This window comes from Calonectris borealis, chromosome 7 (genome assembly GCF_964195595.1).
Source record: "Calonectris borealis chromosome 7, bCalBor7.hap1.2, whole genome shotgun sequence".
Classification (NCBI taxonomy): Eukaryota; Metazoa; Chordata; class Aves; order Procellariiformes; family Procellariidae; genus Calonectris; species Calonectris borealis.
In genome coordinates, this window is record NC_134318.1 from 8,309,330 (window position 1) to 8,335,222 (window position 25,893).

Consider the following 25,893-nt stretch of genomic DNA (forward strand, 5'->3'; position numbering starts at 1 on the left):
GAGAAGAATGTATTAGCTGGCCTTACTAAGAATAAGAAATACTAATATCTGAGTAACTTTGACGTAAGTATGGAAGATGAGATTATATTCTTTAGATTTATAGTGTAAATTGTATTTGGAAATATTTTACTCTTCTTAGCCTGTTTATTGGCCTCAGTTAAAGGTGCTCTGGTGACTAGATGGTTGTATCCCAGCACTCCATCCCTGATTCTGCCACTGGCATTCTGTGTGGTCTTGAGTAAATAATTTTTCCTCTGTGATTCTATTTCCTTATGTGATATTGGAAGATGACCTCTGCTTGAAAAAGTGCTTTGATGGAATGTACTGTAGAAAAAGTAGGCATGACTATTAAACAAGGAAAAGAGAGCATGTTCTGAATGTAATAACCCTGGGAAAAAATTTTCATTTGTTATCTCACTAGACATCAGAAAGTCTGCATGAGACAAGTTCATTGAGGTGTAATGCTGTCCCCCATCTCAAACGTTTTTTTCCATAAACCTTAATTAAAGCTTTCCATGCCGTTAAGTCAGTCAACCTGTTCCTTGCCATGTGGATTCTCTGGTATCAGCAAGAACTAGGCTTACGCTATGTTCTTTTCCTTGGTAGATTCATTATAAGGGATGATGTATGACATTATTTGTGCTGAGAACTATGCTGAAGAACTTGATGAAAATCTTGTATCCTTGGGAATTTCAGCTGCTTTTCAGTTGTGATTGAAGTTGGCCAATGGATTAAAAAATTGCTCTACCGAGAACGTAGACACAGAGGGAAGTGAAAAGGAATGTAAAAAAAAAAAAAAAAAAAGGTGTGTGTGTTTGGTGTTTGTTTTTTTTCTTTCTCTCAGCATTAAAAATTATCTTCCAGTTACTTCACTGCAAATCTACACCTAAATGCAAAGCCTGTTTAAATAAAGTAGCCTTTAGTGAATAAATGTTAATAACAGATCTGAATCTTGCCACCTTCTTCAATTCTCCAGCTCTTCTTTCCTTTGTGGTGTCTTTGCATTAACAGACGTGTTTCCTGTTACTAGTGATAAGAAGTGATAAAATCTGAGGTGGTTAGAGTGTAACCTGACAGCTTTGTATGGAAACTTAAATAATTTGGCAGGTGCATTATAGGTTTTCCCTGGTGTTAAATGGGCCAGATCCTTCCCAGGTGTCGAGGTATTCCTTCATTCCAGGGCATGGTTTGGCCCACGAAGTACAGCAGGTCTTCAAGCAAAAAAAGTCCATGCTGTTGTATTGCAAACAGAACTAATACAGTTTAGCGTTCTGAATATCTTATTTCATGTATGAGCAAGAGGATTAAAGAAAAACACAGCGACTATTTTTGTGGCTTCTATAGAATCTGGTTTGCAATTGCTGTACTGACTCTGTAGAAAAAGGACCAACAAATTTTGTTCCCAGAGTGGTGTTAGCACTCATTGATGAAGCTGTTTAATAAATATTGAAATTAAGAACAAATGATAAAACATATGCTATTATATATTCTCAGCAATGTTTCACATCTTGGAAGTCCTCAGGTGTCCTCTCCATGTATATCTTGTTTAAAAATACTAATCCAGACTACTTCGTTTAAATATTTTTTTCTCGTCTTCCCTGTTTTTGGAAGGCAATAGGCCTGTGCATTTTATGAAATTGATAGGATAGTATCTTGTATGTCAGTGTAGAGTAACATACAATAGAAAAAAAAACCCAAAGAAAACAAATTTGGTGCCAAGTTACTGGGTGAGAGCCTTATGAATCCCTTGCTGTCCAGCTCAAAAGTCTGAGACTGAGTCATTGCCTCCAGACAGAAGTTGGCATACAATCAGAATGTATGTGAAAACAGTAGCTGTGCTGAAAATTACAAGAATAAGCACCAGAAGTATCAGTAATGACATGTTTCATGCAATCTAATTGTTCAGAAGCTTTTTAACTTAAATTTTTTTTTGATGTATTTGTGCTCTAGTATGTAGCTTTAAGGATGCCCATCCCCCTGCCACCCCTCCAGCAGCCACTGTGTCCTGTCAGTCATCCTGAAATACACTGGAGACCTTGTCAGGCAGTCCCTTGCAGATGCCTCAGAAGCCAAATAGTGAGCCATAGCAGTTGCACTGAAGTTCCTAACACAAGGAAATTACACAGACAGTTGCTTTAGTGCTGAATATGGACCATATATATTCTAGGATAGGTGAGTGATGTGCTATTGGCTTTCTAATGATCTAGCAGGAAATGGATTCTAAAGTTAATGTTTTCTAATTTATGCAGAATATCTTTGGCTCTGCTTTCTGACACTAATTAGTTTATCCATGTTTGTATACAGTGTACTTATAGATTGTTTAAAAACTGCAGGTACTATGTTCACATTGTATTGCAGATGGGTACAGACTTTGACTGTTTTTCCAATGTCTTTTTTTCTAACACCAAAAGACTCAGCAGTTTCAGTTTGGACACGTCTGCTGAAAAGACAAAATTCTCATTATCTTAAAGTTTGTAGCACTTGGTAAGAGTGTGCAGGTGGTTGCTTTTCTGGCTGTATCTTGTGACACATGCTTAACATCTTAAGTGTTGTAAGAGCTGCTGGTCTACAGTGCCGAAATTGCCTACTGTAAAGGTTAATATTACCAAGTGTGAGGTTATAGCAGCCTTTTACCAAAATATCTTGCAGTCAAGATCTCTATTGTAATTAAAGGGCATATTATACTGAAGTAGACATATGCATTTTAAAAAAATAAAACATGGACTGTGGTTCTCATTTTCCTGAGCACTAAAATTTGTCATCGTAATTAAAATGATCTGGAAGGACAGAAGTTCACCTTCTAAGTAGAAATATCAGAGAAAACCCCAGAATGATCTTTACTGGCTGCATATTCTTCTTTCTATCACCTATTACCCTTGCCTAAAAAAATCCTATTTAAATACTGATTAGCTAATATGGTAAATAACAGTAAGCAAAGCCTGGTAAGTTAAAAATATGTAGTCATTATTATCATTATTATTATCAAAATAATTTAAGATTTTGTAGTTTTCACTGCATTGGCTTGCAAGCTTGTTTTCATATTTTGGCTGCTTTAAGGAAGTTTCAGGAAGCATCAGAATTTTTCTTAAAAAAAAAAAGTCTAGAATCAGCAAGTGAGCCCTTAGATAGGTTATTTATACCTTAGAATATAATTGAAATTTTCAGAAACAATAATTTTTACAATTGACTTTCAGTTAATGATATGTTATGGGCCTGACCCAAGGCTAAAAAGTTATTGTTGAGTTCAAAAGCCAGTTGAGCCAGGGCTCAATCAAAGAATAAAAATGCTTATGTTAGACAATATGCTAAGATTAAAAAGCCAAAAACGAAAAAAAACCCCAAAACAACCCAAAAACCCAGAAAAAGGGAAAGTCACAGCACATGGATTCAGAGTTTTTCTGATCTGCAAAAATGGGATTGGATTTGTAACACTTGCCAAGTTTGAGACTGCTCAATGGTAGGATTCTGAAGCACAGGGATCTCTACCAAGAGGAAGTGACTATAATTATAACTAAATTTTTATCTGCGGAATTTTAGAAAAGATCTGATCATTGTAGATGACCTGTAGTATAGGAAGTTGTGCTGCGAGAAAGGAGAACAGCTCTTGCTGCAAGCAGCAAAGGTTTTATTTTTGAATTTTGGGTAAATTCAAACACCCTTCTATCAAGAAATTGAGAGGAAGCCACTGCGGAGTTAAAGCATGAGTGTATCTCCAGAAAAAGTAACCTGAAAACCATCTAGTGTTTTTTTTTTTTCAAATCTCAGTAGAAGCATGAATTGCTATCTCCATCCAGTTCTTATTGATGTATGTCTTGACCAGAAAAAAATTCACAGCACAATTGATACCATCTATTTGCAACTGTTGTGATGGATTTCAACTCATATACTGGGAGGCTTGTGAAAATGTCAAAGATAAGGGTTGTGAACCAGCAATATCATAAAGATACTGTTTTTTAATATGAATAAAAGGCAGATTCATTGAAGTGTTGGCCAAAGATTTAGAGAACCAGTGAATTGCAGGTGCTAAAAAAAAAAAGTCTGTGTTCTCAAGAGTGTGAAATGATGTGGTTTGATGCAATCCCAGTGAAGCTGGAGGAGAGTATCTTGTTGAATTAAGAGGCTTTTTGATTCGGGGGTGGACACAGCAGAAACAGCTTTTCAGCAGTGTGGGTGCTTCTGTCCTGTATGTTCATAGGCTGCATCAACATGCTGACAGACATGACACACTATTTTCCAACACTGCAGAGTCAACCAAAGGTGCATGCACTACTGTTTTATTATGGGAGAGGCAGTTTAAAAAGCTATTAAATTGCAGTGCAGTTTGGAATTGCTCTGAGAAGAGCAGGGATGTAAATGAGAGACATTTGTGGCTTTCAGGGCAAATTATTAGTACTGTAGGAAAGCTTACCTTAACGAGTTAAAAAGGATCTATCGTTAATATTTGCTCTCTTTAATTCAAGAGGTTGTGTGAAGGTCTGAATGTCGGTGGGAACCTGGCTTCCACGTTACTGATAGCTCCCTTGCTAGTATTGCAAATGTTGCTGGAAATAACTATATAGCTGTAGCTGTAAGAAAGCTTGAATTTTCATCTACTTTGCAGATACAGAACCTTTCTAAATATTCAGTTAATAGGTGTTGGTCCTTTGAGACTGCATTTTGTGCTAGACCTCTCTCTTGAGGTTTATAGACTGTACTTACATCATTATATATTTAGCGTATTTCCAAAGAATTATGTGGTTGAGAAATTGGTTTCACTTTTGTTTTTGTTTCCAGACATAAAGGACCAATGAGTATTAACAGTAAGAATCACTACAGATAAAATAAAAAGTAAAAAAAAAAACCTGGTTGCTTCGGTACAGAGTGGGCATGTCTTTGGCCTGAGCTGTAAGAATAAGCTCTTGTTGCAGAGCTCAGCTCACCAAGGATGTTATGTGTACAATATAAAGAAACCAGGAGGTGTTGCGCTTTCATGATGATCTAAGTTGTAGTTGTATGAAGCCCTCTGGGTGAATGTGAATTTGTTTCTTAGTGATTCCTCCACTAAATAGCAAATGGAAAGAGCCTGCCTGATTTCTTGCTTTGTTGCATATATAGTGTATTATCAAGAATTGATAGCCTGACCATAACAAACATACCGGGCTGGATGGACTGTTGATCTGATTCAGTAAGACATTTATTATGTTGAATGTGCTTGTAGATATTTTGAGTTCGTTGACTTTTGATGTCTTCTGTTTCTTGTGGTTCTCTGTGGTTGAAATTCTGAAAACATTAGTTAAGCAAAGTTTGGAAACAAAATATTTTGCCTTCTGGGAGCATGCCCTAACCACCAGCCTTTACAACTATGCTGTGTTTTCAGCCTGTTTTGTTCTGAGCAAACAGTGAGTAAATAAGTATTTTACATTGAGTAGAACAGAACCAGCAGAAGCTACCAAGTCATCCATCTCAAAGCACTTTGTAACAGCTGCAATGAGGCTTTGTGAATAAGAGGCGTGGTCTGCACACCTGCATAGCTACAACTTCATCTTGTGAGGGAGGATAAGTTACAATTTGAGCTAGCAGAAGGGCTGCAGTCCTTTTCCTGAGTAGGAGCCACTACTTGTTTCTGAAGCAGTGAGTGATGAGGGGGCTCAGTTCCCTTCAAATAGAAGGATAAATTAAACTGGGGTGTTTCAAAACTGTGGGAGTATCCTACCTACAGATTCATTGGAGAGAAAGAGAACCACTGACACTGGCGATTTTGGGAGTCTCAAATTTTATTTCCTTGGGGTTTGTTACAAGTATCTAAAAGTTAAATGTGCAAAATATGGCCAAATAATTTGCACTGACATTTCTAGAGTTCTCTTGCTGCTATTAATTTTCATGGAAGGAAAAGTGTAATTCTGGTCAGTCTGATCTCAAGTTTTTGTTCTCTTTATCTTTGACTTGGAATTAAAATTGAAAAATCAGTTCTTTACGTATGCTATCACTTGACTGTATGCAGCTGAATCTATGGGAACTTAGGGCTGTGACTAGTATAGCTTGTAATAAAAGAATAAACTTGCCACTTGTATAACCTTTACTAAGAATGGTAAAACCCTAAATTACCTTTAGCCTTAATTGTTTAATTATCATTCATATTATCTTTGCTTGCAAGTGAAATGTGGAAGACTATTCTGTGATAAACAATTTGGGTTCATTTCTACACAACTTGCTATAGAAACCCTAAACCTACTGTGTTGTATTAAATCAATGCTAGGTTCACCGGAAGGTGACAATATATCTCTTTAGCCTGCACAATTGCAGTACCTTATTACTTTATTATACAGCAGCAATGGTTGTAATAAGTCCTGCTTAAAAAGGACAGATATCCATTATTTGTGTGTTTGAAGTCTTTATTGGCTAAAAAGGCTTTGCTGAGCTATGTTTTATGGGAAGTTAAGCTACTGGAAAATTTAAAATGTCTTTTATTTTGGGACAATAATCAGTTACATTCCTACTAAAGCACAGTTATAATTCTTTGTTGGCACACACACATTTTACTGCGGCTAAAGGCCTGAACCGCGGCCCAGTGAACTCAGTGAAAACCCTTAAATTAACATCAGTGGACTTTGGATCAACCTCCTGATGAATGATTTATTCACTTTAAAGACCTTACTTAGCTTTACTTCCATGTTATTGACTTCAGTAATAGGCTTTCTTGACTTAATCTGTCTTGACGCTTAGAAAATATTTGTTATTACAGGGTATAAAATAACTAAATGTTTCACTTTCTCCTGCTATTAATTGCCAGGACTTTTAAGGGCTGCTGTATATATTTTTGTTGTTAAAGTGTTTATTATGACCACTGTAGTTTGGCACATGGAATAAGATACAGGTATTGTGCACATGGTATTAATGTTTTTGTTTTGTGAATAATTCAATAATGTAATATATATCTTTTTGCTTTAAAGCTCCTTTTTATTGACTACTAGAGAACTTATTCAAAGGTCTTACAATGCAGTTATCCTTGTGTATTTTTTTAATACGTGGTCAATTTAGAAATCTGGAAGAGAAGACAAGGAATTATATGTACTTTAAATCTATTATTTTACAGTTTGTGCAAGTATCTGCATATTTAGAAATGAGGAATCAGAAAAATTCATTTTATCTCTTGAAATCCTAAGCCTGTTATGGAACCAAGTCTGTACTCCCATAGACAGTCTCTGGGCTGTGAGGGGCAATGAGACTTGTGGTCATGGCTAATCATTGCTTATTGCAATTTTTTGTTTTGTACCTAGGTGAAATGTCAACAAACGTACCAAGCATTAAACTGAAAATTGATCCTCGGGATCTGCAGATCCAGACGTTTACAGTGGAGAAATTATTGGAACCATTGATAATTCAGGTATTTTAGGACTGCAGAAAATAAATTGGATAACCATAGAGGGAAGGGAATAAGGCTGAAGAACTTTGGCTAAGGACACTATTATGAAAGGCATACCCATAGCTCTTCTGTACTTGTAGTTTATTCTGGCTCACAAACTGTTCAGGGGATCTGTCTTCTTCCAGATTTAGTCATTCATTTAGTCACTTCCATTTTTGCAAATGCCACACAGCATATCATAGCAAATGTTGCATGTTCTAGCTAATCTCTTGTATAGTATTATCTAGTGGATGTTTAAATGTAGAATACAGTCTAAATGGATTTCCAACACATGAAAAGTTTCATATTGTAAGTAGTGGACAGAGTGGAAAAGAAGAGCCTTGAAATCTGTAGGTAAGTTTCTTTATCCGAATTTTGAAAAGAATTGCATTTTGTTGCATTTTAGAAGAAATGCGCAAAGAACAGTGCAATTGTTGCATATTGTACAAACCTATTTTAGTACTTTTCCTTCCAACTAAAGAAAACTGGACTGAGGGATTTACAAAAATGCTTTCAGGTCTGTTGGTAAAACTTTCTTTTTAGGAGGAGAAATTTTACTGCGTATTCCAGTTCTATTTCAAGTATTCAAGTGGTTAAATATGCAGTGCTTAGTGTGTTAAAGATTCTCTCGTTATCTCTATATTTGGCATGGATTAGAAATGTCTTTTTTTAATACAATGGAAAGGACCTGAAGACCTGACCTCATTTTGCAAATAATATGTATAACTAAGAAAGTGTTAAAAGACCTCTGTAGCAATATGTTACAGGGTGAAGACCAGAAGGGACATCTTCTATTTTGAAACTCAAGCTATTTTGAATTTCCTCGTCATTGTACTTAAAACTAAGATGTTGGGGTACTGCATTTAGTCAATTACACAAGGATGCTAGCTTATCACTGTCCTTCAGCCTTGCCAAGATGATGTAGATCAAACTACTTGTCACAGGTGTACACTACTTATTTAGTTTTTTTTTCCTGGTGCCTGGGGGTGTGTTTACATGGCAGTCACAGCTCTGGCTGCAGTTTACGTAGGTTCAGAAAGGTGTGACTTCATTCAAACTTTTCTTTCACTTGCTGATGTACAAAGAATACTTTGTTGTTTTTCAGGTTGTGAGGATGGTCAGGTATAACGGCTATGAAGTAGTTTCAGTGGTTGGTTGATTAAGCTCTTACATGACAATAACTTTTTGTTACATAGGTTATGTTAACAATCAACAAACAAAACTGATACTGGGAGGATGACCATTGGTAAATAGAGCAAAGCCAGAGTGAATACTGCTCTCTGGCTGTTATTCTATTTATATACATGTAAGAATTGGGGGTGTACAGCTCATTGAAAAAAGGTAAGGACATATCTACCACGTTGTCTATTATTTCAATTTTTTCAATTTGCAAGTTTTCTATTTTTAAAAAAGAGATAAATAAAATTGTTTTAATTAAGACTGAAACAATTATTATTGTACTTGGACAGATATTAAAGGAAAAAAATATTTTTTCTCGTACAGCTCATGGGCTTCATTTGACTGCACTCGGTCACTTAGGTACACGGTAAATTTTGTTGTTCCAGGAATGCACTTCTTTTCACACACACTGCTCTGATGACACCTTTCCTTCTTTGTCCTGGGAGCCAGTCCTTTGCATGCTGTTTCCCTGGGCTTGCCAAAGAGTGGTGACCAGATACAGGGGAACAGTCAGATTATAATTAAAGAGGCAGCACATAATGATTGGAGGGAAGAAGAATACAGAGATGAAAGATGAGGACAATACGTTGTTACATTTATTTGGACTTTCATACTGGAAAAGTACTTTATTTATTCCAGAAGTGCTGTATGTGCTCTAAAAGCTAGGAAAAGCGAAGAGGTGCTGATCATGTTTTATAACGGTTCTAGGAAAAATTGCTTTTAAAAATCAGTTATTGCATTGAAATAAAGTTTCTCTTTAACAAATAAAGTTGTATTTTCCCCATTTGAAACTTTTGCCTCTCCCTAACTCATCCAGTTTCTTTTATTCATTTTTCATTATCATCTTTGAAATTTCTTCTCTTATTTTTGACTTGATCTTCTTTTCCTCCCTTACTCATTTGTCCCTTCTGGAAGATTCTTTTCTTCAGGAAGTAACCTTTTCTTTTTATCATTACTTCATTTCCAGCTGTAATTAACTGAGCTGCCTCTCACTTCTTTTGTCTGCCTTTATTTATTTATTTTTGCCTGGGTGTGATTGACTGTATAAAACCTCAGTTAACAGTTCAGTGGTTTGTGGGAAGTCGTCAAGCTGGAGCATCATATGTGGATGGATTATAAAATTAGTTTCAGAGTAATAGGAATAGATGTCTTGATAAGACTGCGTTTTAAAACCTTCTCTTGTATACCAATAGGTCAGACTGTGCTCAGGCAGCTGCAACACTGTGGGTATTTTTAGAGGAGATGAAGAAATGTAAATTTTGGCCTGAGTTTTAGAGGATCAAAGAAACCTGACAAAACAAAGAAATACAGTTCCAGAACAAAGCAAAGAAACCATCTAATTTTTTTTTTTTTAAAGCTCTTCTCAAGCATCTTTAAAAAGCTTGAGCCTGGTAAAAATGGAAATGCTTTGGTTCAAAGAGAATACAATTTTGGCTGTCTTTTCCCCCCTCTCAACCTTAGTGCTTTGCTTGTTTCATAACAGAACTGTGGAAGGGAAACTTGCATTTCAAGTGGGAAGGAGACAGAAAAAATGTTGAAACTGCAAAAGCAGCATTAAAACTAATACTCAATGAAGGATGATTGAGATGCTGCAAAGGCAATAAATGAAAACTGCTCTATGATTAGAAAGAAAATCAGACCAGTCACAGATAAAAATGAACAGTATTATGCTCTGGCCTGATTCACTTAGCCGCTGCTGCTTTGAACACAGTTTAACTTTATTTTGAGATTTATGTTCTAATTTATTTATTTAATAGTCTTGTAACACTGTGATAGGAAAGAGGCAGTGGAAATGTTTGAGCTTCTCTGAAGTCTGTCCTAGCTGGTTATGCTAAGCGTTAGAGCAATCATTAGGTTAACAGCATCAATATGGGAGGAAAGGAAGGCAAAGCCAGCCTATGTGGAAGTAACTTTGCAAATTGCTTTGCTAGATTCTCTCTTCCCTGCAATCTGCAACTGGCAGTGGTGATCACTTTGAAACTGTGAAAACAGTATGACACATTTTGTGTAAAACCCTCTCTGACTTGGCAACTTCTCCATCCTTGGAATAAAACAATGCCCCTAAATTACAGTGTTTGGGGGATTGCAGGGGCAGCAGTCTCATTGCATTTCCCTCTTTGCATCCCAAACAGTGGCCTGACCCAGGGTGGTAAGTTCAAATAGTGCTGTGCAGGGCTCTTGTTGGAAGTGGCATAACTGCATTAGTGTAATTCTGTGTCCAGCCTTATAAACTGTACTGTGATGGGGATGTACTACTAGCTGCACTCTGTTTTCTATGCATTGCAAAAAAGTTTCTTTAATCCTCTCCAATTGCCCCCTCACCAGAAGGAGTTCTCTCTGTCTGTGGTCTTTATTTTATTTTATTCCAGGTGCTTTGAGGACATTAGTTTTGAAAGGAAGGCTTTTAGGTAAGGTTCTCTGTCAATGCATCTGGCACATTAAAAATGATAGTTGTCAAAATTGACATCATTCAGCTGACAGCTGCCTTGATGTAAATTGGGTACATGCTCAGACAAACAATCTTTCCTTAAGTCTGGGCTTTTATTAGAGATGCAACTCTGTCATGGAGCAGTTAGTGTGAAGCAATCAGTAGATCATAAAGCATTTTCATTTGCATAGCTGATGTCTAATATTTGTCATGCTTGTGCTAGGTTTAATCACAAAATATAACAATTAATGTAATGGAAAATATCCTCTTGTTTTATCTCGTCCTCAGAGACTGAAGTCTGTTTAATCTCTTTGCTATATTATGTAATGATTACAGTTATGGCTAGGTATAAATTTGCTTCTGTAGCAAACTACTATAAGATTTTTTTCCTTTTGAATTTACATACAAGTAAAAGTTTTGAAAGATATGACTTGATGAGATTCATATAGCTTCATTAATTCATGCAGGAAACACTTCATAACTGCCTTTGCTCTGCAGTCATTGCAAGTCTTATAAGCTGTACATTTACCACTTATTTGGATATTGTATCTAAAGCTCTCTGTATATATTTGTGTATAGACACACACACTTAATATATGTGTTGTGTGTGCGTATGTATACATGACAAATATTTGTAAGAACTTTTCCTTGCCAAACCTTTTGTCTTCCATCTATTTATATTTTATACATACATACAAGCTAAGGAAAGTTTATGGCTGCAAGAGATAGGTAAGTTTTACAGAATATGTAGAAACATCCATGTATTTTAGAGTCCCTTGCATCACTGATGAAAAATAGGCATGTTGAAAGACATTTATTCTCACCTGTCACCCACACTGACAAAAGTTTGCTCACACAGAAAACATACGCCGTTGGTTTTAGTTATGTATGTGGCGAGTTTACTTTATGCACACTGAAAGTGATTAAACGGTATTTATTTGTATGGGCAATACTTTGTTATCCTCAAACATCTGACTTGGATTTGAAATAGTGAGCAGGGAGTTCTGCTGTTGTCATTAAGATCACTGAGTTCTTTTCTGTTTTTTTCAAATGTCTAGGGATTGCAGTTACACTGAACTAATTTTTAAACAAAAAAGAATGTTTTATGATTGATGCTTTAAAATACTTTTATATTAATATCAAAGGTGAACCACATCTTTTGATACTCAAGGTACCAAGACATTGTTTCCTTAACTACTGCAATATTAAAAGATCGTCTGTAAAGGCTGGCAGGAACTGAATATAGCATTGGAAGAACTGCTGCACAGTTCCTTAGGAATTCAGTATTTGGGATAACCATAACAAAAAATCCCACCCCTTCAGCCTAATAAATAATGGCAATAAAAGGCAACAACAACATGACTCAGCTTTGCAGCTGTGATGGCAGATGGGCTTGAAAAACTCATATAAAAAAACCTTGTGCCTCTAGCAAAATGCTGTTGGTCCTCCCAGAGATACAAAATACCCTCTTGACAATGATTTCCATTGGATGCTGGGAGACATGCTGTATATGGCAGTAAGAAGGTGTTAATAACTGGGAAAGGCAACCAGGCATAACCAGGATTAATGGGGATCTGTTTTTTTTTTTCGTATAATGATATCATTTTGATTGTGTATTCTGTCACTACAGTACAAGCTGTTGTTAATGGATCAAAAGGGCACACTATATTAGCTACTGTGTAGTTCAATTATTTCTGTGTAGGATCTGCATAAACTTTTTGCATTCAACATTGGGATTCTGTGTTAGAGAATTCAGAGTCGTTTTTCTGTATTCCTTAATCTCCCTGAGCCAAGAACTACCTATCAAATTTTAACTTGTATTTGAGATCAGAAGCTGCCGCTGGTATTTCCTGACAGTGACGCTGAAGATGAAGGGTCTTAGAGTCAAGAGTTTTCACTTGCAGGAATGATTATTTTTTCATATTTTTCCATTTGTTTTGTTTCCTTTCCTCCTCCTCCAAAACACATGAATGAACAGTACATAGAATAGTATTTTACATAAAAAGGAGACTCTTAAAAATATGATAATTGAAACTACATTAAGTTCTCTAGAAATAATGTTATAGGGTTTGTAAAAATAAGAGATAGTAAGATTCTTATTCCAGTGTAAGATCTACCAGCTGGCTGACTTATGTGCAATGAATAATTTCATTTACTTTCTTTGAGCCACAGTCAGAAAAATACCCAAGCCCCCTTTAACAATCTGAGCCAGAGCTATTTATGTTGCTGTCTCCCTTGTAACATGCCAAAGCAGTCAATGTCAAGTGGCTGGTCTTCCTTTTTCCCCCCAAATTCCACATGAATGATATAGGGGCCAGGGTTTTTTTCTTTCAAAGATGTGTTTATAGAAATGCTTCCCGGGGGATGTTTCATGAAAAGCATGGAAGTGCGTGAATTCATGAACAAGGTCTAAAGGTGAGCTGGGGCACAGCTGGCACACTTCTCGTTATATACCTGTGAATGGAGCCCTTTTCCATAGACCAGCTCAAACCACAAGCTGTACTGCAGCCATTAGCTAAGTTTGCCTGCTGGTCTGAGAAATTCATACACAGCTTTTGCTTTGCTTATACAATATTGTTGATGATTAGAATGCTATTTAATAAAATGAAGCAATTATATACATATAAAATGCGTTCCAATGTGAGCTCCAAGACTAGATTTGTACTTAACATTACATTGTCCATGTTCTAGCACAGAGAACAGAATAGGAGGAGGATTAAAAAAACATCAGTGAACTTAATGAAAATAAAGTATGTTTTAAAATATCTATATAACACTTTTCTTTTAAAATCTTTTAGGAGTCTTTCCTTAGTGTGACAGCTCAAGCAATGCCTTAGAGAATAGTCTGTTAGAAACAATCTGTTGGAGTGTGGAGGCTGTGCTCAGATGATGAGGAATGTGGAGTGGGATGCTATATAAAAATAAGTTCTTTATGGATGTTGAAGTGCATTGTTAAAAAATGTAACTTGGACAAAGCTGCAATAAACCTACCAGATAAATTGGGAGATTTAAGCTGGAAGTGTGGGAAGATTCAGTACTGATTATAATTCCTGTCTTGGCTGAAGCCTCCTTAGATAGCTTTAGTAATTTTTTTTTTATTACGAGGAAATTTCAAAATAAGCAGTGTCAGGAGTTTGCATCAGGGTTAATATGACAGTGAGATTTCTATTGACTTTGCTTTGATCACACAGAAAGAAGAATACAAAGATGAGGCATATTAAGTAAAACTATCTGTCAAATTTGATTCAATAGTTTTGTCCATTCTCAGTATGTATGCTGAGGTTGCCCGTCTCTCTCTAAAGCAGGAGGAATCTCATTGCTTATTCTCAACTATATTAATTTGATTTTTTTTTTTTAATTTGAGAACAATATAAATTCACTTATTATAGAATTTACACCACTATTGTCTTTTTTGTTTCTTTTAAATGTAGGTTACAACACTAGTGAACTGTCCACAGAATCCTTCTAGTAAGAAAAAGGGCCGTTCCAAAAGAGCTCGTGTCTTGCTAGCTTCTGTGGAAGAAGCTACTTGGAATCTGTTGGACAAAGGGGAAAAAATTGCCAAGGAAGCAATTGTGTTCAAAGAGGAACTTCATGCAGCACTTGCTGATGTCCGGAAAGAGAGTAAGTATATGACAAATCATTTAGGCACCACAAGAAATTAGTTTAACCATGTAACACTGGTACCAAAATGAAGCTAGGATATCCATCAGAAATATGTTTTGATGAGAAAATAGCTGAACTTTGAGTTGTCTAATTGTATGTTCTTAGATATCACTTATAACAAGGTAAAGTGTGCAAGCTGGGCCCCATTGTGGAAAAACACTTATGTCAGTGGAAGTTGTTTTGTTTTGTTTTTTTTTTAAAGAAGGCAGGATGCCCCTTGTTAATTTTAGTGGCTTTTAAGCAGTAAACTAAGCATTAAGTTTAAGTTAATGCATGCTTTAATGCTTTTCTTGAAAAGAACTGTTTATCTGAATCTGGGATTAAGGCCTTCTAGTTAAAAATTTAAAAACAGAAATCTTCCCTCTTGTGCAGTAGTAAGGACTTCATTTGGGAAGGTGTAATAGTCCCGTTTGGAGGTATGTTTTGAGACTTCAGTAGGAGGAAGATGGATTCTTTAACCTACTGCAAGGGTCATCCCCTCATGACAGAGCAGCTTATCTTTGGTGAGTTTTACCATACTCCATTTCCTCATGACCTATCTCCCCATTTCCAACCAGCCTCCCAGAATAGGACTAGATTTTATGATCTGCTGAGAATACTGTGTTAGCCACTTTTTTTCAGGCTCTTTGTTGATTTTTACTCTCCCCATGGATAGTCAGGGCCTATTAGGTGAATATGAAGGCCAGGCTCAAATGGTCATAAGCCAGATGACAGACATCCAAAATGTGTTCCTGCAGAAATCAACCTTGAAAATTGATTCAGGAGAAGGTTTCAGAGGAGAAAGGGGACAGAAGGGTAATGCTTTTAGTGCCTGGTCATTTGAGGATTATGTCCTTTCATCAGTGCTCCGTGAATTTGTAAACAAATGGTTCCCAGGGGTTGCCTGGAATCAGATTAGGAGGGGCTGATGAAAGCCTTCCCATAAAAGTGGGAGCAGGCAAGCAAAGAACAATGGTCTGTACCATAAAGTTATTGTCAGGCCATGTTCTTGAATGAGCTAGCAACCAGGCTTGGTTTTATCAAGGGGCAAAGCGGGCTTCAGTTGCCTTTTCACTACTGAGCAGTGTGGTGTATGTTCTTATGCCATGTGACAGCCCGAAGGACTGTGTGTTAGCCATTTACATCAGGTCTTTATATCGCCCTGCTCTCTTTTTTTTTTTTCTTTGTCTTCTTCCATGTGCAGCTGGGATGGTTTCTGAGTCTCTGGTGTTGTTCAGGGTAGTGATTACTAGCTATTGGCTTCCTCTGGATCCAGAGATGGCTGCATTTTAGTTTGATATATGCATATGGTGTCTGAGATACCTTAAGGTCCTTTGTGATTAAAAGCGTTATGACCAACAAATATCATTGTTATCTGTCACACTGATCAGCTGAGGCTTTTAAAAAAATCATTCATTTTGGAGTACTCTTAAAATGTACTCTTAAAATCGGCCCATCCATTTCAGGCCGATAACATAAGACAAGAATAAAATATATAGTTCTATATTGATTTTTATACATAGATAATATAAAAATATTTCACATTTTCAATTTATTTATTGATTCTCAGCCAAGACCAGAGATAACTACAAAAATAAATAATACATAAAGTAGATTATATACACCTCATACATTTTAAAAGAAAGCTACGTCCATGTTATCACCTATCGTTATGCAATGACAAATTGAGTGTTCACAGCTGATCTTCCTCCAAGGATTTGCCAAACTGCACAAGTTAATTTTTAAGAAGTTGGTAAGCAATTGTAAAATGAATAGCAGTTTGTTAATTTTGCAGATATTTTTAGTCCTTCGAAGCTATGTATTATTTTTAATTTGTGGTATGCCACATCATATCTAACTTTATTACCTGTAATTCAAATCACATTCTGCTGCTGTTAAATGTCTCATGTTATTTACTTCAAGCTGTTTGAAAGGATGTGGGTCATAAATTCTGGTAAACTGTGCTTGCATGCCATGCATGTCATAGCATATAGTATTTAATTTTCTGTGGACATTTTTTCTGTGATGGCTGGCACGTATTTTTATTAATATGCTCTTAAATAAATTATGAAGTTTTGCATGTGGCTACAGCTTGTATTTACTGTATAGTGGAATTTTGAAACAATGCTCTAGATGATTTCACTCAGATGTGAACCAAACTATCAGTCCCAGAGTTGCACACCAACATCTGGAAAGAATAAATACTCTTTCACCTCTTCTCTCGTTTTAGCTTGTGTCACTCACTGAGCTTGTTGAGTTGAAGACTGTGACATGGGAATTAAACACTTTCTTCTTTTGAATGTCAATTGCCAGCGTGAAAATGCTGCTTTGTTACTTTTGGAGCTCATTAATAGGGGTTCCTTTTAGAGGAGTGATAGACTTTTTTCAAGCTGCTGCTGCTAATCAGGTTCATAACAATGTTTTGGGGAATAAAGGGGCAAATTGGTAGGATAAAAGTGAACAGTGGAGATAAATAGAAGATTTGTTGTGTTTAATTCGTGTGATGCATTAGTGACTTGTCTAATGTCTTCAGAAATAGGGAGATGGGTATGGCTTCACTGACACTTTTCAGTGCCTGGAAAGGCACTGTCGGTAGATGAAGTTTTGGTCTCTCAAATTCAGTTGAGTTCTGTTAGTGACATCTGAAAGAAAGTGTTGCTATAATGGATGACAGGCATGTTCCCTGGTTAAATCTAGTTTCTGCTTCCTTTGACATCTGTGAAGTTTTACTGAAGATTTATAGTCTTGTAGCTGATCATTTTAATACAAAGGTCCTCTGCATTTTTCTTTGATTTTCCTCTTGAGAAAGTATTTTTTAAGGCCTATCTCTATTCACATCTTGATTCACCTTCTTCTGGAACTCTACTAAATAAGTCACCAGGCAGGCCTGTGGGTGGTGGGCTATGTGCATCATCCAGAAATCCACTAGCCTTGTAACTGAAAACATGGAAGTTTTCCTGTTGATCTGGTTTGGTGAAGCTTTGTTAAAGGGCACTCATGTACACATTTTTATTCTAAAATAGTGTAATAAACCCAAACATAAGTATTTTGAAAAATTCTCGCTGCTAGACATCACGTATACAGCATTTAAAAAAATTGCTTTCTGACTCAAAACATGTTGTGTATTAACGGTAAAATAACTGACCCCTCTACAAAGGAATAAGAAGCATTGTTCAACCATGAATGCTTCTGACACTAAACATCAGACTACAGTTAATGTCCTGATTCTGATATTTAATCAATTTTAAGACAAAACAGTGATGTAGTTTATGTGGGGAAACGTTATCTTAGGAATTTGCATTAAAGTCTAGCCTTATACTTAGGGTAATGATTTTTTGCATTTACGTCAAGGTGTGATTGCTTATAGTTTTCAAACCGTTGTACAGGCATAGCTAAAATGTTTGGTATTTATTGCCATTGCTTACTGACTATATATGGTCAGAAACACAACAGTTGTTGTCTGTGTTGTTTTTATCTGCTGCAGTGTCAGTGTTTCATGTGTTTAGCTGTTACCATGCTCAAGTGTGTTCCTAGATAAGCCTTTCATCACACATAACAGTGAATTGAAAGCAAGTTACTTGCTGGAGTTACATATTGAGCCTTCAGTTACTCTTTAAAAGGAAATTAGAAAAAATAATTTGATATCCTGAATGTCCGTATTTAATGTCTTTTGACATTGAACAGAGGAGGCAAGACTTTGATGGCATGGAAGAAACTACCATTCACTGGCAAGAAATGAGGAGTGTACTGTAAGGATATTTACTAAAGGAAGGGGATAGCGATCTCTTGTATTAATCTATGTTCTTGTTTGTCCCCCCCCCCCGCCCCCCCAAATCTTTAAAATGAGCTTAGCTTTCTCATTCTACATTTAAGAGGTGCATGTGTATGCTCTGCGTCTAAGGGACTGTCATTCTGGGAGACAGAATTTAGATATCCAAGTGGCTTAAAATAATCTGTGCTGTACACCCTTTTCATCAAACCAAGAACAGATCCCTTGTAGAAAAGCTTCTGACATCATCACTGGATCAGGTGTCCCTGAGTGGGAAAGGGGGAATGAAGAGATGGGTGTAAGGCACAAAGGGGGTGTGTGGTGGCTCTGATTACACGTTGGGAAGAACTTCAAGAGATGTGGAAGTGGAACTTCCTGGTAGGCAGCGGTGAAATAATTGCAATGCAACAGAATACAGTGGTATCTGAGTGGGGTAAGAGATTGTGCGGCAGGAGAAAAATGTCCTGTAACATCTACAGAAAGCTATTGTGAGAATCTGAGTTATCATGGTGTTGAATATTAGGAACATGCAGGAGGTATCAATCTGCTTTGCCGTGACACTGATAGTGTCACTTCCAGCTGGCTGGCTGAAGCAGAATCTTTTATTTGCTATAGCAGATGGAGATGGTATTTGTGGGAGCAGAACAGGAGATTATACTAGTGACTAGTATTGTTTAATCTCTTGTTTTTAGAAAGGGTAGGTTGTCTTGTGCTCTGATGTGACATTGACTCCCAACCTTCACTGGTGCTGATTCTGTTTACGTGTTAGTTCATGCCTGTGGAACTTGAGCTTGCAAATACTAGTGTGAATCAGAGCTTATAAGTTTTCTATTATTGGTATAAGCTGTTGATTTTTCTCTCTCAAGTCTGAGACTAGAATGTTGGAAATTCTCTCTTTTTACTGACTCTGGCACCTCCCTCCCTGCCTTTGTCAATGGGCTCCCTTTGACAACTGTGTTTCTCTGGAACTGTAAATCCACCAGCCTCAAAGGGTGTAGTTCACAGGAGTGGGTGACAGGACTTTCTTGGCAACAATATCTCCTCATGGGAGGACACACAAGAATGGCATAAAATTCACTGCGTTCCATGTGGATTTCACACTGCTGCAGTTAAAAATAAAAAATGAGTGGAGAAAGCCAGATGTAAAAAATAGAAGAGAGAGAAGTGTGATGCTTAGATAGGGTTTAGTAAGAGAAAAAAAATCTCCTCAAAGAAGTAAAAGAAGAAAGCATAATTCTGATGGCCTTGCCTAAAACAATAAAGAATATTTAGCTGTTGCCTGAGTGATCTTCAACACTGTCTCTGAGGGGTGCTCACTGACTGCAGTTGGTGGTATTACTGCAAGTATCTGTATAGACAGATTGCCTGCCATCAGCTAGCAGCCCAGCAGAAGTGTGTACCTTTTGTCAGCTATTTGCCAATGGCAAATTTGCCAAGAGGCTTACAATTGACTTGTTTATAAAGGAATTTTCATGTAAGTTTTTAGATATTTTTAGTGCTGGATAAAGTGCATGGATCCTCCAACTTTTTTAAAAATTACCTGTGGCTGAACCGTGGTTTTTTACCTTTCCCTATGCCTGAGCATAGATTTTTGTAAGCACATGCGTAAGTAGCGGTCATTTGACAGTAGCTGTCAGTAGCTGATGGTAGTAACACCATTTACTTTGGGAGTCATCTATCTGTGTGTGCTGAATAGAGTCTTGGAAGTATCTGCCTTCCAATAATTATGGAGTTATGATATATCCTGGCTTTGGTTCTTTGAATTGCTTCTCATTTGAATGTCTAAAATAATTGAAATACTATGAATTCTCCCATCTTTCTGCTTCCCTATTTGTGCCACTAAAAGGGCACTGTCTTTCATGTTTCATTGTCTGTGACAAATGCAATTATGGAAGAATATCCACTTGACGGGAATTACAATAAAATGGATGAAATTGCATCGAACTCGCATGCTGTCTACTGCATTTTAAGAAAGTTCTAACATCATGATGTTGTTGGAGCTGTCATTTTCTGCCGCTTGTACTCATAGCTCCTATCTGCCTAGGCTGCATCTCATAGCTCTGTTTTAGGGACATGATTTTATATTTGTTCATCTGGCTATCCCAGCTTACGTCCGTCTTATTTCAGATCCTTCTGGCTTGTCTTTGCTCACACACTCACAGAATCACAGAATGGTTAAGGTTGGAAGGGACCTCTGGAGGTCATCTGGTCCAACCCCCCAGCTTAGGCAGGTCCACCAGTCTGCCCAGGACCGTGTCCAGTCAGCTTTTGAATATCTCCAAGGATGGAGACTCCACAACCTTCCTGGTCAGCCTGTGCAAAGTCACTCTCACAGTGAGAAAAATGTTTTCTGAAGTTTAGATGGAACCTGCTGTGTGTCGGTTTGTGCCCGTTGCCTCTCGGCCTGTCACTGGGCACCACTAAAAGGAGTCTGGCTCCATTGTCTTTGCACCCTCTGTTGATAAATACCAATAAGATCCCTCTGAGCTCTCTCTTCTCTAGCCTGAACAGTCCCAGCTCTCTCGGCCTTTCCTCATATGAGAGGTGCTCTAGTCCATTAATTGTCTTTGTGGCTCAAGTACCCAGAAGATGTCCGTGTTGAAATGGTACTATTTTCAGATTTTAGGAATATGTGAGGTTTTGAAGTGTCTGAGGGGCTTCAAGCACCTCAAGATTTGCACACCCAAATCCATATGGCCATTCTCTTCTGGAAGGCACAATAACAGAGACCTGGGCAAATAATCACATGTGGGGCCTGTGAACATACAGTTCAGCCTTCTGTTTATGGATGGGAGAAACATTACATTAGAGGTTTCTGAGGAGCCGCTGTGCTGTCGGAAGATTATCTTTTTTGTTCTCAACTTTTATTAAATATTCCTGGTAATAGCACTGCCTCCTATCCTCAGCTATGCTATATCTTACTTCTCTCCTGATCCATTCAGTTACTAACTCATAAGCTCACCATTCACTCCTGTCTGGGCTTCTCACAACTGAGTACTTTCACTTCTTCCTAACCAACCTGTTTCTTTCTAATCCATAGCTCTGCTTTCCTGGTCAGTTTTGTTTGGACAGCTTTAACTATGCATAAAGAGACTCTACTAGCAGGATATACAGAGCTTAAAAAATAAAAAGTAGTTAGTTAGTGGCTAACGCATATAATACATAGCTAAGGCTAATGACTGACTGAGCAAAGTGTTAATGTATTTATTATCCCTAGTAATACTGTCCAGACAGTTGGCCAGACAGTTTTCCGTCGTGGGAAAATGTTGGCCTCTGTTGATCCTTTGGAACTGTGGCTCAGTTTTGCAGAGTTGTTATCTTGCAAGTTCCTGGGTCTTTTTGCCTAAGGCTTATAACTTTTCATGTCAGTATTTTTTCTTCTTCGATTCTTTGACTGCTAATTACTAATCTCTCTACAACTCCACTTCTGTCTGTGTTTTTACTTATCTTGTGTGATGTTAACTAACATACTTTCTTGCACCTTACCAAAAATTTTCTCAGCTAAGATCACATAGTTGTACTATACCAAACTAGGCTTTGGATCACAGAGAGCTGAACCACAGGACTGAGGATTCCATATAGTCTTTCTCTGGTTGGTTGATTCTCTCTCTCTTCCCCCACTCTCCTCCAAATTTTCCTCTCAAATAGAAGTAAGTTCTATATTCTTTTCTTATTGCCTTCCCTTCATTAATTCTCTTCTCAGTTTCTGCAGACTTAACTAGTTTTCAACAGAAGTTCTTCTGAACTGCAGCTGATTCTGTGCCTAAGAATTAAGTTCCCCAAAGGTCACCAAGTTGACTTGCTACTTATCCTTTTATCCTGGGAAGTATGTGAGGTTGACAGGCCACATTTATCTTGGGCTACAAACCTATTTGCAAATCTGGCTTAAAGTGCTGAGTTAAAATAAGTTAATAGCTGCTTTGCCTTTGCTCAGATGGCACAAGACACTGCAAAAATATTAGTGAATCTGGTCTGTCTGCTTACCTTGCAAGTAAATGCTAATAAATATCAGGTAGTAGAATACTGCATGGTGTTTTCTTCCTCTCCTTATAAACACTTCAGATGTTCTGTATGTCTAAAAAAAAATGAGTCAGTCCATAAATAGTGGAACAAGGAGAGTCTGTCTTCCTTCAAATTTGCATCTCAACACTTCTGTAGATTCTTTGAAGCTTAACAGTAGGTGTGCTTTTACTGCTAGCCTCAGCTTGCCATCAGTGAGGGCTTTAACTTGGTCTCTTTCCTGATTTCCTATTTTCATGGAAAAGTAGTTAGTTAACGTTGAATATCTTCCCTGGTGTAAAAATTTTATTGAAGTTGATCAGAAAGTTCAGAAGTTACCAGGTGGCCAGTCACATAGTGATGATGTTAATTTTATTGTCTTGGGAAACAGCGTCTCCCTGATGCTTCAGTCAGCATTTGTTAAAATGAATCCTGAGGGACGAAGGTGGACAGCTCTATGCTCATACATCTTAATTGCAGAAAAAATTTCCATTGTTTCATGCTTTCTTGTTTTAATAAGATATTGCATGTATCAGCTTCATATTTTTGTGCAAATGTTTTTAAGAATCTGACAGTTGCAATGGTCTGAATTAATACCACAGTGTACACATTCCAAATACATAAAAAATGTGATGTTAACTTGTACTTTTACAGCCTGAAAGATAACACGTCAAATTTAAGATATTCAAAACCAATAATTGGCAGGACAAACAGTAATTAAATACTATGAAAATAAAATTGAGACAGTTTGTCAGGTTATTCATTGACATTGCTTGTTCTCAGAAATTTGGAAAGTTTTCTTTCTATTTGAAGTCATAAGAGAATGAAGGGGCAAGGATTTTAGTTTTATGATAGTGTGTATGTACTGTACTTCCCATGTCCTTATTAAGGCACGATGAATTTCCAGAGTTAGTATCTTAAATTCCTGCTAAAACCTCCCAAATTGCTATTACTTTATTAAAATTTGTAGTAGTCACCTTCAAAAATACATCTAAAGATGTGTATGCATGTAAGTAGGATTTTCCCTCTCCATTTACTCCCCCTCCCCCCCATCTAGGATTACTGGGCTCAAATCAGTGCTTTGAAACTTCTTCCAGTACTGAAAACAGTACTCATCTGGAGATATGTTTCTGTCCATTGCAGATGGGGAAATAAAAAACCTTAAAAATTGGTAGTTCTGATTAATACTTGATTTTTATTTTCTATAGTTTTATTTGTTATGGTGTGCTCAGTTATGGTGCATTATCTCACCAACTACTAGAGAGAAATTCTAATTTGCTGTCCTGAGCACAAGAAACTGGTATTTTTTTTACTTTCACTGTTTTGTGATATAGCAGGTGCTAGAACCATATGTCAAATTAGTGTGATTTTTATTTATTTGTGGAGTTTGCTAGGCATGTACTTAAGATACATGATTTGCACAGACTTTAACAAATCCAAGAGAAAACCAGAGCACTATTCAAGATGGATGTTCCTGGAAAACTGATGAGTTTCAGCATGTTGGAAGTATTCAGTATTCTGAGAATCCGGCCAGTACTATCTCGGGTGCTGGTATGGGGACTCTGTAGTAATTGGTAGATTTATTTCTGTAGCCTTTGCTCAATATTTTTCTCAAATGCGGTTTCTAGAAAGAGCAGTAAAACTGTTTTTTTCTCTGAATCTTGAGAAATGAAGTCACATATAGAACCAGTCTGGCAAACTCTGGTGCACTTGAATAGTTCTCACTGAATTCTGATTGAGGGAGCACATAAAAGCCTATATCTATGTAATTACAGGAAATCCCTTATGTTTGTATGTATTTCTATGAATATGCATTAATTACTGATTGCATGTATTTTGTACAAACTTTATTGCCTATTTTTTGATTTGAGGACTTTGTTCAGGTAGCAAAACTTTTTGCATTACTTTAGCTTTGACTTTACTACCAGATACTCTGAAGTAGACATGCTAATAGCGTTCCTGCATGAGGCCTGTCCAGACTTCTTGCCTTTGAGTGAAGCTATACAGTGCTAAGGGTACTGTGAATTTTATTTCAGAAGGCAATATTCTCTCCTTACTTTTGGTCAGAATTTGTAAAACAAAATTAAACAAAAATTATATGTTCCTGCACACTCTCTTTCTATGTAGAATACCTCTGTGATACAAATGATTGCTTGGAGAAACCTACCCTATGCTTACACCAAGACTTAGGTAATTTAGATATAGGTAGAAAGAATATTGCATAATAAAGGATTTAACTCTGGAACAATATCAAATTTTTTGATTGCCATGTTTTTCCTTACTGTTGCATCCAAAATCCAGGACATGCTTAAGGCAGTTGTCAACAAAGGACTGGCTTCGTGAATATGTAGTCTTCTAATAGCTGCATTTACTAATGATGTTTCCTAATTTTAGCACAGCCGAAACTATTCATTTTTGTGACTTTTGATCCATTTTTGGTTTCAAAGCTGATACAGGGAGTTTAATGGGTCAAACGTTTATTTTAGCAGTTTGTGTTTGTGTGACAAGAGTTTTCCAGTGCTGTTCTGTGTAAAGCGAGTTCTCTCAAGGTTGTGCCATCACTAGCAAAGCTCCTCAGGTGATAATAGACTTTGAAATGCTTTTAGAAATGAGTTTAATGGCATTTTTTTTCCTCAGAGTAAGTCTAAGTGGCAGACTGCTGAAAGTAAACTTGGGTGTTTGTCGTCGTTGTTCTTATTATTAAATATCATTTGCAAAACTTCATGTTGGAGAGCAATATATTATTGTCTACTGGCACAGTTACTAGCTCCATTGCATAGATTTCACATATTTTATGTCAGAGTCAGATGTTTGAGTGTATGAGATTTTCATTCCATTAACTTGTATTTGTAATGAGAAGAACAATATTTGATTCCCTTCTGTGTTCTGTGACCAGGAATTATTTAATAGCAAGGACAGCAAAGTACATAGTAATATAAAAAGCAGTGACTAGAAAAGCTTAACATAGAGCCCCTGGCCTGGTTGTGTACAACTAAGAGCAATGGTGTGATTGCCAAGGGAATTATTTCAGAATTAAATGATTCAGAAGAACAGAAAGGGAACATCACTCAAAATGTGGAACATTCTGCATGATCTGTAATAATTGACCTTCATTTCAAGGCATTAGGGCAACAAAGAGATGCCAAATTTATTGGCAATACTTGTGACTTGCAAATAACTGATTGAATTTTAACTATTGTTTTTTTGTTGCAATATAGCCTAAGGGAATTTATGTCTTCATTTTGCAGGTCAAGCCTTAAAGGTATCAGCAGAGGCGTTTACCAGTGATCCCTGCTATCTGCCCAAGAGGCAGGCTGTTGTCCAAGCAGCACGATCTCTGCTTACAGCTGTCACAAGGCTTCTAATTCTGGCGGACATGGTTGATGTGGCATACTTACTGGAACATTTAACTCTGGTGAGTAGAATTTGACTTAACTCAGGCTCCCTTTAGCCCGAGAAGTGTCTGCTGATGGTTCTTTCGGCCTTGAAAAT

At 37.0% G+C, this 25,893-nt stretch overlaps 1 protein-coding gene across 1 annotated transcript in view; it reads left to right on the plus strand.

Moving 5' to 3' along the window:
* The first annotated feature begins 2,064 nt into the window (after positions 1–2,064).
* CTNNA3 (catenin alpha 3) overlaps positions 2,065–25,893 on the plus strand; it is a 524,245-nt gene continuing 500,416 nt past the window's right edge. Inside the window, exons 1-4 of the mRNA XM_075154246.1 lie at positions 2,065–2,172; positions 7,257–7,363; positions 14,420–14,612; positions 25,650–25,816. Of these exons, the coding sequence (XP_075010347.1) occupies positions 2,148–2,172; positions 7,257–7,363; positions 14,420–14,612; positions 25,650–25,816 (492 nt within the window). The 5' untranslated portion in view covers positions 2,065–2,147. The remainder of the gene's footprint in view (positions 2,173–7,256; positions 7,364–14,419; positions 14,613–25,649; positions 25,817–25,893) is intronic.